The sequence below is a fragment of the Anopheles funestus genome, chromosome 2RL (assembly GCF_943734845.2).
Source record: "Anopheles funestus chromosome 2RL, idAnoFuneDA-416_04, whole genome shotgun sequence".
Classification (NCBI taxonomy): domain Eukaryota; kingdom Metazoa; phylum Arthropoda; class Insecta; order Diptera; family Culicidae; genus Anopheles; species Anopheles funestus.
The window spans coordinates 7,417,995-7,431,538 of NC_064598.1; the positions used below are offsets into that span (position 1 = coordinate 7,417,995).

General features: G+C 39.8%; 1 protein-coding gene across 8 annotated transcripts in view; it reads left to right on the plus strand.

Moving 5' to 3' along the window:
- LOC125766407 (RNA-binding protein Musashi homolog 2) overlaps positions 1-13,544 on the plus strand; it is an 81,149-nt gene that overhangs the window by 2,780 nt on the left and 64,825 nt on the right. For 2 of the 8 annotated variants that reach the window (XM_049432344.1, XM_049432345.1), the window contains exon 2: positions 10,210-10,427. In XM_049432344.1, coding sequence (XP_049288301.1) covers positions 10,333-10,427 — 95 coding nt within the window. In that variant the 5' untranslated portion in view covers positions 10,210-10,332. Of the gene's footprint in view, positions 1-6,825; positions 7,175-9,431; positions 9,569-9,791; positions 10,428-13,544 lie in introns of all 8 variants that reach the window. The other 6 variants (XM_049432347.1, XM_049432351.1, XM_049432346.1 and 3 more) reach the window with 5 other exon arrangements.

The following is a 13,544-nucleotide window of genomic DNA, read 5'->3' on the forward strand; positions in this document are numbered from 1 at the left end:
GAAACGGTATTAAAAGCATGACGATGCACAAGCTGCTGATGAGGGGCAGCCATTATGTTTTGCAAAATCCCGCATAAAGCAACCATTGAAGATGGAATGTGTATATGACAAAAAAAAAACAGGGTGAAGAAGAACGAGAAAAAAAACCAAGCAGGTCGTGGGGAGTCTTCCTTTTTGCCGGGTTTGTCTCTGCTGCATTGCAACACAACGATCAAACATGCTGATGTTTTGTTGGTGGAACTGTTGGATGCAAACGCGTGGGAGAAGGGCATCGCTTATCCTTGGCGGCGTTTTGTTTTTCTCCGTCGCCATGACATATCCATACACACGCAGACACACGCAGACACACTTACACACTCTCTTTTTAGACCTTCCGAAGAGAGTGTGACGCGATGAGAGCAGAGATTTGAAAATGGCGTTTTTATCTGACGTTTTGTGTGTCGGTGGAGTGTCCTGGAAACATGGGACATTTGGAGCGGAACATCCAGCAGGATACAAAGGAAAAGGGAAAAGAATCTCGAACCGCAGCAGAACCGTGTGAGTAATATTACTTCGCGTTCAGTTCCGATCTGGCTGAAGTGTAGTGCGTCAGTAGTGTTACCAATGAAGACTTTTTAGCGAATAGTCAGTTTTTGGACGGAAATTGTTGTTCGACTGACCTTCCGGCCAGTGCGTTCGTACGGTCATCTGGTGCCCGGTTACGTTCGGCAGTAATTTTGGCAAATCAGAAAGTAAGGTTAACACACCATCCCGAGCGAACATTTGCAAAAGAGAGAACCGGATCCCGGGATACCCAGATTCCGCTCATTCCTGGCGGTGCGATGTGCATATATATCTCGATGTCATTTTTGCATCCAAACCCCCGTAGTAGCATTTGCTTCCATTTTGCTCCAGGGTTTGTTTTGTCTTCTGTCTCTTTTGCTCGGGAACCAAACGCGTGCCGACAGAAGGCGCACGAATGAGACGAATAACGTTAGCGTAAAAAAACACCCCCCATTAAAGACAAAGGGGGTGGGTGGTAAGGGCAGTGTTCAGAATTTTGCTGACGCAAAACAGTAAAAGCGGCATGGAAGTTAAAATGGGGTGAACGAAAAGAAAAAAAACTCACACGCAAGAGGCTCCAGATATGAAAGAGTTCCCTGAGTGTGGAGTGTGGACGAAAAAGAAAAAGATCGTTCGTAGAAATGTACGATTAAAAACTGAATTCTCAAGTGCGCTGATTTTTCTTTCTTTCATGGGTTTTGCTTGCTTTCGTTTATCGGTGCTTGCCTGTGTAGAACGGTCTCCATGCAATGCAGCGTTCCTGGAATTTTCCCTCCCATCGCCGTGTTTTGCAGCTAAGACTCGGTCCGAGTTCCCAGCCAAAAGAACGCTTGCTGGTGGGTAGAATACGTTTAAATTACCACAAAACTGTTTGGGGCGACTTAGGCGCCACCGGTCAACAATGGTGGCGCTTTTCGAGCGCTTCTTTTCCAGCGAAAAAAGCAACAAATGGAAGTACCTACTTATGTAACTTTTTTCTTTTGCTCAACCTGGGGTTGAATGGAAAAAGGAATCCTGGTTACCCGGGTGATACTACCTACGTTAATTAATAAATAGCTTGAAATCTGTAGTGGAAGGTACCTATGAAAAATCGTTCACCAATGCGAAATTGTAAAGGGAAATTTGGCAGCAAAATTGTGCCGCAAATAACACATCCACACGAAACAATCAAACAAGCGTAACGAAACAAAGAAAGAAAGAGAGAGGGGATGCAGCAAGTAAAAAAGGAAATATAAAAACACAATTATTTATTTCAAGTGTCGCTTCAATGCAACTCGAACGAAACCGGAAGTTGTACCTTTTTGGCCACTCCACTATTTTTGCAACAACAACAACAACAAAAATGGAAAACATTTCCCGTTTTGTCCATCCAGCCTTATGTAGGTCTATGTATGCGTGTGTCTGATCTTCATAATCATCATTAAAATAAACACATGTGGGGAGCTATAAATAACGCAAAAAAACCCCGGTCGACCAGAAGGGCCTCAACAACAAGAAAAGAGCCTTCCACTTTTTTTTTAGTTTGTTTGCGGTCGTTTTTGTGCTCGGTTCGGGTTTCGCTTTTGGAGTTTGAAGTTCTGAACACGGCAATAATGGTGCTGGTTCTGGATGGTGGAAAAACCACCGGAGGCTCTCCTCCCGAAATCTCCCAATATTCGGCAGGAGGGTGAGCGGGGAACGATGATCGGGCTGGAAAATGTTGTATCCATGGGAGGCGACAAAGGGAAGGGTTCCGTTCCGTTTTTAATGGCAAAAACCTACACGCCAGTTAATAAAAGGGCGAGTGACGGTGGCGAGGAGCAAGGTGAAAGTGAAACGACAACGAAACGGTTCTTTTGCGAACGTCATCGATTTAACCAGATGCCGACACCGCAACGCACCAATATGGCCCCAATGATTAATGGGGGTTAACTAAATCGTTTGAATAGGAAGAATGAAGCGAAAAAACGCCTGACTAGTAGCCCCATTTGATGGCTTGCGCTTCGATGGTTCTAAAATAAAAGAAGCATTTGGCCATCATTTGATTGGTTCGACCACATATATTTATGGTTTATGCTGTACGAAATGAATTTAATGCGAAACCGCTTAATAGCGGTATTGGCAGCTTCAAAGCTGAAAGAAGGCTGCAAGGTTGTTTCGCGAATAATATCGCAACACAAGTGAAGCACATTTTATCCGTGATTTGCTGCTTGTTAATCATTCCCTGCAGTACATTCTCCTAGCTTTATGAAGGTGTAAAAGTCAAGCACTAACTCTTCTCACTCTTAAAAAGTTCCCTCAAACAAAAACCTTCCAATGAGTGCGGAAAAAAAAGGAAAAGCGAAATTATAAATTCTTCTCGCGACTCGCGTGTACTACAACGCCCCATACTCTGTACAGTAAAAGCTGCTAGCATGGTGGTTGCTGGTTAAATGCATATTATGCGAAAAAGAACGGGTACAGAATTTTAATTACAATGTTATTGTGTAGCGCCGGTGGTCGATTGAACCGTTTCCGGAGTGTGTTAGGGCGAACGAATAACGAACGTTCCAGTTGCGTGTTCTCGACCGTTTAGTACTTTGCGAAACACTTTCACTCGCTGGCAAATGAAGGAAAACCTTTTTTTTGCGAAATAACGACGGGTGTAATGGGTACGATGGGTGAAGAGATTGGGTAAGGTTCGGTTTGGAAAATGCACTTACAACACCCAAATCACACTATCCGAAACTATCCATATATAACAGCGAACAGAATTGGCGCACAGGCTTGACAAACTGTGAATATTATTTTTGCATCTTATTAGCATGCGATGGGAAAATGTATTAATGTCACATATTTTTTTAAAACTAACGCTTGGTAACGCAAACGATGCAGCGGTGCGTTAATTTTAGTACAGAACGTGATGTAAACGGGGCATTTTCAGTGTTGCAGGAAATTGCCTTATTTGTACATTCAATTAACCCCTGCCAGTGGGAAAGGTTAAACGGATGGTTTAGCTAATATTAATAAATTGATTTTCACACAACTGCACGGATCGGGAACGTGCCTTTACCGCATTTTATGGGATAGAATATTGTTAATTTTTTTTTAAATTTCAAAAATAGAATTTCTGCTGGCAGTGTGATGGGTTTTCGGTTTCCAACTCGTTGAGAAACGATCACATCGTACCCGTTAACGTTAAATTAAAACCGAACACCATCGTCAACTTGTACGAATGGCTCTCGATTAAAATTGTGCGTCACTGTTGGTTGGAATAATCCATTCCGGCTTAATGCGTACGACGAGTACGACGGGTCCGAAGGAAGGAGAAACAAGTAGAGCACGTCATCTGTCATCTTCCATTCTGCGTCCGCCGGACGTAAACAAAACCATGGCAACGCATGGACACACGCAACCGCGCGCATCTTCTCCACGGCGCGTCGCGGGTATCTCGCGCGTTGTTTGTGAATGTATGTATGTTCGCTGGAAATACACCACGCCGACTGGACCCACCCGGACTCACTGTTGACTCCCGTTGTCCCCTTTTTAGTTTTCTTTTTTTTTGTTCACTGTTCCGTGAGGGGACGTGAACTCCCGGGGCCTTGTAGTTTGACACGCTCGAGGGACGCAACTTTTGCAGCTGGTCCAAGGTTATGGGCGCACACAAACACGAGTTCACACGTTCTGTTTTCTTTCTCTTCTTCGTTCTTGTTCCGAACTTTTGCATCAGCGTTCCCGGTGCACAATAAAATGAAATGTATTCATCCCTTCCTCCGACGGAACGCACTCCTCCTGTCCGACCGCTACACGTTTGACGTTTACGAATCTCACATATGTTGCCATCTTGTTTTCTTTTTGTTCTATTAATTATTTGCTAAAAAATAAAGCATTCACATTTGCTCCCATGTGCAGAGGGGAACGAACCTTTGGTGAATCCCATGCTTAAGTGTTTGGGGTTAAATGGGGGAGGGAGAACTGAGCTGGACAGCTAACGAACAACGAGTTATTGGGATGCGCGCCTCACGAAGAACGCGAGTTAGTTTGCGCAGCATACAAACAATCGAATCTGCATCAAAGTACACAAATGCTGTGTGTATTCTATCGGTGTATGTGTGTGTGTGCGCATCACGTACACTTAATGATGTTGGTCACGCTTTTCCGGGGGGTTGTTGTTGGTGTCTGTGGTATACACAAGCGAGGCGTTCATTGTTTATGTTTTCATGTGTCTGCCGTCTCTTTCTTGATTGCGTTTGATGTCTTATCTAAACGTTCCGGAGACTTGTGATGAAAGAACGAAGCCATCATGTAGTACTCAGGTCGGTAAACTAATGGCTTCTTACAAATGGTAAATGTCAAAAGTGACATTTGTTGTCGAATAGAAAAAAAAAGATGAATTTGTAGGATTATTGACCCCCTGCAACTGAACATTGAAAGTTATTGGAACCCTATAAGAAAACGACATTGTTCCAAGGATATTGCCGGCAAATTGCAATTGTTTTGTGGAAATGTCATTTTCAGAATCAAAACACATGAAACTAGCTTGTCTTGTTTGTCTTACATGTTCTATCATGTCTGACTGAAACTTTTACGAAAGAAAAGTGAAAAGAAATATGAAACCGAAACCAATATTCTGCTCAAGAAGCTTTTCTTGGTTTTCTTGGCTAACCGATCTTATGAGCACAAATGATGAGCACCTGAAGTCCACTTTACTTACCTTAAGGCGCTCTTCATATTATCTATTTTAATCGATTTTTCTTCTCAGAAAACATGGTTTTTTCCGCCTAGAGTCCCTATGAATGGGAGGAGAGAAAGAGGAAGAGAGAGAGAGACAGAGGTTTTGGAAAAGTTTTCCAATTGGGAAAAGTTACCAAACTTTCCTCTTTGAGCAGTAATGTTCAGGGCTTGCAGCAAATCCAAACATTTACAATTTAATGTCGGATATCGTGTAAAAGTAAACGCGAGAAATTAAAACTTTGTTTCCTATTTTCGCTTTTTTTTTGTTTTGCCGAATCCGGACACCGGACATCCTCATGCCGAAGGTGAGTTTGTGGGTGTTAGAGAAATAATAAAATTTAAATTCTACTCCGATTGTAATCCCGCTTTTACGATTGCAATCACTTTATTCACTTTTCGGTGGGAGGTAAAATCCGTTTTGCTAACGATAGTGACGGAAAGGAAGTGTAATGAACAAATGTACTTTTTGCAGCTCGTGAACACACACACACACCATCTTCTAGGGGTTTTTATTGTTAATATATTTTTTCCATGATCACATTTTCGAGTGTGGCAAGTTTTTGTCCCAAAAACCGCTCGGAAGCTGGACGAACTTCCCGTCCAAGGGAAAATGTGCGGTGCGGTTAATTTCGTTCGAATTATGTCTAATTGACGGGCGTCGGCTTACGGGAACATCACGGTGGTCTTCTTTATCGGCCACCCCTGAAACGGACGAAGGCTGTTGAATGTGCTTAGGAAGCTGTTTTTTTTTCTCTGCTTTGCTGTTCCTACCCGAAGGACGGCAACCATGAATGAAGATGGAAACATGACGAGAGAAAAAAAAAAAGGTGTGTGTTGATGAAGTTTTGTTGGCTGGGGTTCGGCTTATTCAACTTTTAATGATTACGGTTCAGAATTAATTTGTACTACTATGTATTTTTTGACAACCGGTATCTCGCCCTGTGTGTGTTTTTTGCTATCGGTTCACCGTGTGGAGGTGAAATTTTTCATTAAACTTTGGTTTTTCTTGCAAGGCTTGGGGTCCGATCGGGTTGACCGCTGGGTACTACGTTCGCTAAGGGCAAAGTATGAAATTTGAATAATTATTTAACACTGGTTAATCTGGAAAAGGATGAAAGGCGATATTTTCATACAAAGTAACACCCAGTTGATCAGCCATTGATTTTTTTGTTCACAGCAACAAGAAAAAAAAATGATCGTAATGCAATTCTATGTTTCTTCCATGCTTCGAGAGCATGGCTGGGGTATTAAAAATGCAGATGGAGCCGATGAGAGAAAAATATTTTGTTTTTTTTTCTCTCTCTCATTGGTACTGGCATCTCATGTACTGGGCTCTGTTTTTATTGCCGCCCTTTTTCCGGTGAAATGGCATCAATCTCGTTTCGATTCGGGGTCGCAATGTAGCATAGGAAATGGCTATTTTCTCAGCTCAATGCTGATCGATTATCGATCGTATTATGCTTCGATCCGTAGGCCGTTTGTTGAAATGGGTGTATTTTATATCCCTGAAATTGTCTAGGAGATGTTTTAATGATGGTTTTTATCGGAACGGTTTCCATTACATTTAGCTTCCAATGTTTTATTTTATAGGCTGTATTATTGAGACTTCAAGATGTGTGCTGTGCTAATAGAAGGAAGAAAAAACGGAAATAGAATTTAGAAATAATAATAGAAAGTTTCAACACATTTATGGAATGCAACTTTAAAAGATAAAATGAGAGAAAATAGAAAGCAAAACCAAACAGATTAAACAACAAATGAAAATATATTAAACAATATAAAAACAACATTAAACATATCAACACGTATAACTTAAACTCATGTAATGAAACAAATAACAAAAACAACTGAAAGCGAACAAGAAATCAAATGCAGATGCGAGAAACATCCAATCTACATCCATACGATTATGCGCCATATCCTGATTCCACAGCGTAAGGTGGGTAATTTCACACTTCAGACACAAATATGCTAGAGTAGAGTGACGAATGACAGTGCATCATTATATTTGATTATATAAATAATTCCACCACCGATAGGATTTAAGGATTGCAATATGAGAGTAAAAAGCTGATTTCATTTTCCCTGAAAGTAAAACTTATTATAAGCAGAAAGATAAACGCGACAATTTTTGATTAGAATGTTATTTTCTTAATACTCTTAAAAAGGATAAGAAAAAAGAAACATATTAAAACTGTCATAAAGAATTGTATTTGTTTAAACAAAAAAAGAGTTAATAAAAGGATGCTTTTTATTTGCTATCTGCCATCGAGCATAGCGTTGCAATTTTAAACCATTCCGTGTTCTTACTGTGTTTCCACAATGAAGGGAACACGATCGTTACTGGAGAAATCTTACATATCTTTACCCTTTTTTTATCTAAATAGGGGTTTTGAAAACTATAAATAGTATCATTTTTTCTTCTTCTAAATTTTATTATTTGCATTGATTGTTTAGGTTTAGAATGTATTAGTTAAAGCAAATTTTCTTTAATTTAAGAAAGTAGAATACCAACCACACATTCTTTCTTTCTGTCTTTCTCTCTCTCTCATTAGCGCATCCTTTCTCTGGAAAGTTTAGTAGATCTACTTTATGCATTTTATCCTGTCGTGTTGTCTTCCTGTTGTTTTTTTTAAATATCTACGTTAGGTCTAACGATTTGCATATAATGTATGATTTTAAAACACATCCTATCTATTTATATATAAAACGTACAATAGCGTAATGGATGCATTTGTTGCAAAAGCATTTATATACAGCCTAATACATACATATACCCTGGGGAAATAGTGTTGTGCTGTAATTACTTACTCCATGTAACTGACCAGTTTAGCTTATAGAATGATTATAGATACGCTGAAACACAGAGGCATTAGCTATAGTTTAGAACGCAAAACATTGAGATTGACAGCATCAATCGTTTTGGGTTTTTGTCGCGTTAAGATATAACAATTTGGGTGTGCAAACTCTGCCCTTAGAGAATGTTTTAGTATGTAATATCCCGATAACTACACTACCTTGTACACTACCACTACTAGAGAAACCGAACCGTGAGGTTTCCACTTAGTTTAGTGCGTTGTGTCTCGATGTTGCGTGCGGGTGCTGTCGTTGTTTTAGTGCGAGCAGTTGTTTGTTTTTTTTTTTCAAACCGTTTTAGTACAATAACATTGTGTGAAAACCATAAGCCCAATCATAAGTCATTAATAACTCTAACGATTTAATGTGCAAATGTAATGTGTATAGTGTGAGTACTGTATCGCGTACTTGTATTGCGACTTTGTGTGCGATGCATTCATTCTTTCCCATCTGTTCTCATTCTCGTTTTGTTGACTTGTTTGCTTTTGTTGTTACGTGCTATTATCGTGTGTTCTAACATTTATTTATTCATCAGTTCGATTCAGTTTGTACTTTCAAGCTTTTTTTTTTACTTTTGTTTTGTATGATGTTTTATATTGATAGCTCATAAAACCTATTTTAAAATTGTAATCCATATTTTAGATAACTTTTTTTTAAGTTTTATCTCCTTTTGTTTATCCAACATGCTGATTAATTTGGCATATTAAATGTGAACATTTTAATTGTACAAAACGTGCTACAGTTTAGAAGTTATTTTTTGTTACTTTTCCATAATTTTACATAAATTTTCTCGCTCTCTATCTCCTTCTGTATCTCTTTACGTTAGTGTATCGCTCTCATTTTATCCACGCGTCAGTTCATCCGTTAGTGGACGTTAGTTTTTGTACACTGTTGGCTGTGTTCGTTTAGTCGCACGGTGTATATGTTGTGTGGTGTGCAGTTGCATTAACGTTAAAGGACACTCGGTATTTGCCAACACTCGCACTCATGCCTACGTATCCGTTAGCTGCAAGGACGCTTTTGTCACGGGATGGGTGCGCAGTGGTGGAACTTTTGTTGTAATAATTAACACCAAACGATAATGCTTGCCACTCGCAAATGCAGGGCTGCGTTAGTAGATAGGGAAGCGTACTGTGCCTACAAAACCATTTCTGTACCATTTTACCATATCGCAGTGTCAGATAGATACATTCTCCATGTCTCGCTCTCTTTCTCAAAACGCTCTCTTGCTGCGTGTATAATCCTGTACAACTAGCCGTACTGTTACTGTAACTTTAATTACGTGTTTAGCTAATCTCACCTTTACTCTAATGGTTTTTTGATTCTTTCTGTATCCGTAGTGTGAACCAAAAAAAAAAACAAAACAAAGCGTATGTGTATGTGTGCGTGTGTGTTTGTGCGTTTCGATAGTGAGATATAGAAAAGCAGTTATACCACCGTATATTACACACTAGAAAGCGAAAGCCGTTTTTTGGGGGTAATCCACAAATCCGAAGATTCCTGCGCCGATATCAGATCGGATGTTAATAACCGTGCGAGTACGCGTTGTTACATGTGTGCCACATGTAATTTATGCATTAATATGATTTAGTGTTGTAGTTTGAACAGAACAACAAGTGCGTTTCTAACTATATTATATTAGGCACCGCATTACTCACCTTTATTCCCTATTTCTCTTATTGCATACATTTGCTGTACAGTACTCGAATCTAAATATTTTCGTTCTTATTTGGTTGTGTGTTTTCATCCAAAAGCCGGAAGTTTAGTAATCATTCTTCAGAATAATTAAACCCAAAATAAAAACAAAACTAAGTAGTGTGCAAACAAAAAAAAACAAAAGCAAGTAAAATAACAGAAACGTAAAACAGAAAAGTAGTGTGTGCTACCATTAGCGTGAAAAAAAAAGAAAACTAAACTAAACAGTTTATAAAGCCCCACCCACCCCATCACATCAACGTAGAACGTATATCCTCTAACTAGAGTATCTAAGTAGTATTACTACCATTTCTACTACTATAGTGACAGTTGTAGAGCAAAACCAAAACAAAACAAAAAGTCGGAAAGGAAAGTGGGGCAATACTCCAAGTGTATTAAAATTGCGCCCCAATCCTTCTCCAGTACTGCTTTATTGGTAGTGTATTGTTGTGGCCGAATATAGAACAGCAGCATCGACAGCGTCGCCCAGTGAGAATAGAAGGAGCACCAGCAACAGCAGCCACAGCGGGAAAAGAGAACGGAAAAATGCTGTTTGAAAGTACTATGTCTGCCAAAATGTATCCATACAATGTGCCTCCACCGATACAGGGCGCAACGGCGGTTCCCGTACCGAACATAAGGTTTGTGCTCTTTTTTTGTGTGTTTTGTTTTTTTTCCTCTCTTCTGTATACTGTGAAGATTGTTGTTTCAATTTCATATTTTATTTCTTACATATTATAAATAACATTATTCGGAAGAATTTTTTTTCCATTTGTTTTTCATATATTGTGTTTGGGACTGATTGTTTTTTTTTTTTACTAAACATTTGTCAATTATTTCTAACCACACCAGATATTCACATTGACTAATCTTCTTTAGCATTAGCTCTGTTTATGTTGAACTAATTGGTATCGATTTACTCTATAAATGGGTTGCTGCTAAGCTTTCATTCTCTTTTTTTGTTGTTGGTTTTATAAAGCCCTCCATTTGTACTGTGTGTTTGATGGTCTCACGTATGTGCATTAAACGGTCGTGCTGCATATTAGTTACATTGTTGGAATTTTGTTTCTGGTATTCTTTTTTTTCTTGGTTTATCGCATTAGTTTTGATGGTGTTTTTTATTTTTCGCGGAAATTAGGTGAATTTCCCTTGACTGGACTTTCAGTGACGGGGTTTGTACAGAAAGGGTATTGCAAGTTTCGTGTAGAATGATGAAAGATCCTTGCATGAATGTTCCTGCCATTCCTGCTAAAGTAATAATATTTTATACAAAATGATTTTGCACCCTTTTTCTGTTTGTTACAAATTAATTGGTCTTTGAAGTTAGGCAATCAATTTCAATAAATACCAACTCGAAGGTTCTATAATAAAATCAGGATCCTTGAGGATGAGTCCTTAGAATTGAATAATTAATATCCGTGTACATCCTGGAAATGAAAACAAAGCGCGAGCTGCCCTTATGAGCTAGTCAATTGTTGTTTTGCACATCTTTTCCCTTAATATTAGCAAACTAGCCGAAATATGCATCCCTTTAGAAAGAAGGATCACTTTTATTGGCTTTCTACTGCTGACTGCAACCGTTCCTGGAAAGAAAGATGATGCTCCGTTGCTCGAGAGCACGTTGCTTGGGTGCATGTTAATAAGCAACGCGAAGAAATAATTATTACTTGTACACCCATCCACCCATATTCTTTCCCATTCAACCAACTGCAATCTTCGTACACCACCGCATGCTAATTGGATTTCGCTGAAAAGTTCGTTCCTTTTAGCGCGGTTAGGTGGATGGGGCAATGGTTTTGTGCAGGCGGCAATGTCATTACCGACGATGCTAATGGCAACAGAAAAGCCGGAGGACCTTGGGTGCAGTTTTCTCTCCGCTTCTCGGTAGGAACAACAAAAAAACCGGAGGTACGAAATCGTTTTGCCCATCCAACCACCACCAACCATCTTTCTTTGGTGGCGTTGCTAAGAAGCATTGCGCACTGAGTGGGAAACGGTTTTCCAAACATGCTGCCTCTGGCAGATAATTCGTCTGTTTTAACTTATCGTAAAATGACAGTTTGTAGCGTTTGTAATTCAAATGCAATTAGAGGAAATTGTTTGGAAGAAATGTTCATCCAACAAACGGTAGCGTTTGCAGAAGCACCTTCTTTTTATTGGTTACAAAATAACAACTCTTTAATGCAACTGTTGGCCGTCCTTCAGATGGCAAACAATTCCATTACAGTAATGGTAAAAAGAGCGAGCGGAGAAAACATTTGCAATCGAAATTACAACCAAACACCATTGTCGATCACCCTTGAACTAGTTGACGCAAAATTCCGAAAAGGCTTGTCTGAACAGTGTGGAGACCATTTAATTTCCCTCCAGCAAGACACACACATTTGCTCTGCTGGAAGCGAGCGAGAAAACAATTTTCCTCCACTCTCCAATTCGGCCAGACCTGCGGATGGTTTTTCTTCTCTTCGATGCCAAATCGATTAAACCATCTGTGGCCATCGTTTTCGTCCGTTGCCGTTTCGAATTGTGAATGCATTTCGATGGTCAAATGTGGTATGACAAAATGAGAAACAAATTGAAACGATAAACGAACAAGCAAAAAAAATGCTGCTAGTTAAAATGTTCCCAGTTCAAATGTGCCCTTCGTGGGGAAACAACGCATTAGAAAAGACACGACACGATAAGAAGATTGGTTTAAGTTTTTTGGAAGAGGGTTGTGTCGGTGCACGACAGATTGTTGTAAAAAAAATGGTAAAGGAAAGAACAGGAAAGAATTTATGGAGGTAAATGAAATTTGGCTTGTTGTGGGAATGGAATACAGAATAGGGAACAGTTTTACCTGTCGGAATTCAATATCTTTTCGGAACGGGAAATCTACCGTATCCTTAAATGCAAAAGGGTCTTTTCTGCTATTTTGTTAAATATTCTACCAGTCTGTCTTCCTTTCTCACTTTCCCATGTACTATGCATACATAGTAGAGCTCTCAGGTACCTTGAGAAATGTCATATCTGTAACGCAGAGGAGGTTAGACGACCCTGAAGAAGAGGACCAGGTGCCAGAGTTTTGTTATTTAATATTTTGCATCTCAATTCTCGGTAGGTTTTGAATGTGGAAGATTAAATGCAACAATCAAAATAACTGTCAAAAAGACGTTAAAACAGAGAAACACTTTGTAGACGATCAACCGTAACTTCGGTCTATACGTAATTCTTGTACAATTCTCTACCAAGCAAGGTCAACTTCAAAGTCCCTCCGCTCGTTCCCAAATTGACAGTGACAAAGATCAATCGTATTGCTATTCTTGCTGGTACGTGCCAACTCATCATCGACTTTTGGCATGGTAAGAAGAACTTGGCATCGGCATGAAGCGACACTGGTCCGAACGAAGAACCTCCGTGCACGCAAGATAAAATTAAACGAACTGCAAATTGTCTTCTAGTAACTGGCAGTGTTGTGCTGCTTGCACCTTTCCCGGGGTCCATGTTGCTTGACTACTCACTCAACGCCGTGAGTTGCCAGATTCTTCTCCGCGTGAATGTAAGGAATTACCTCGTATTCTGCTGCGTCACGTTTCTTCCCCTAATCGCCTTTCGGGGCTCGTGTATCCGGTACGGAAAAACGTGGACCTCATCAGTAGATCGAATCGCACAAAATATTTCGCTCATTAAATTCTGCTAAGGACGAACACTTTTAACGGGCGAAGGGTGTACTTGCCGTGCTCTTGTCTTCTGGCTGTTCGCATCAGCAGACCACTAAT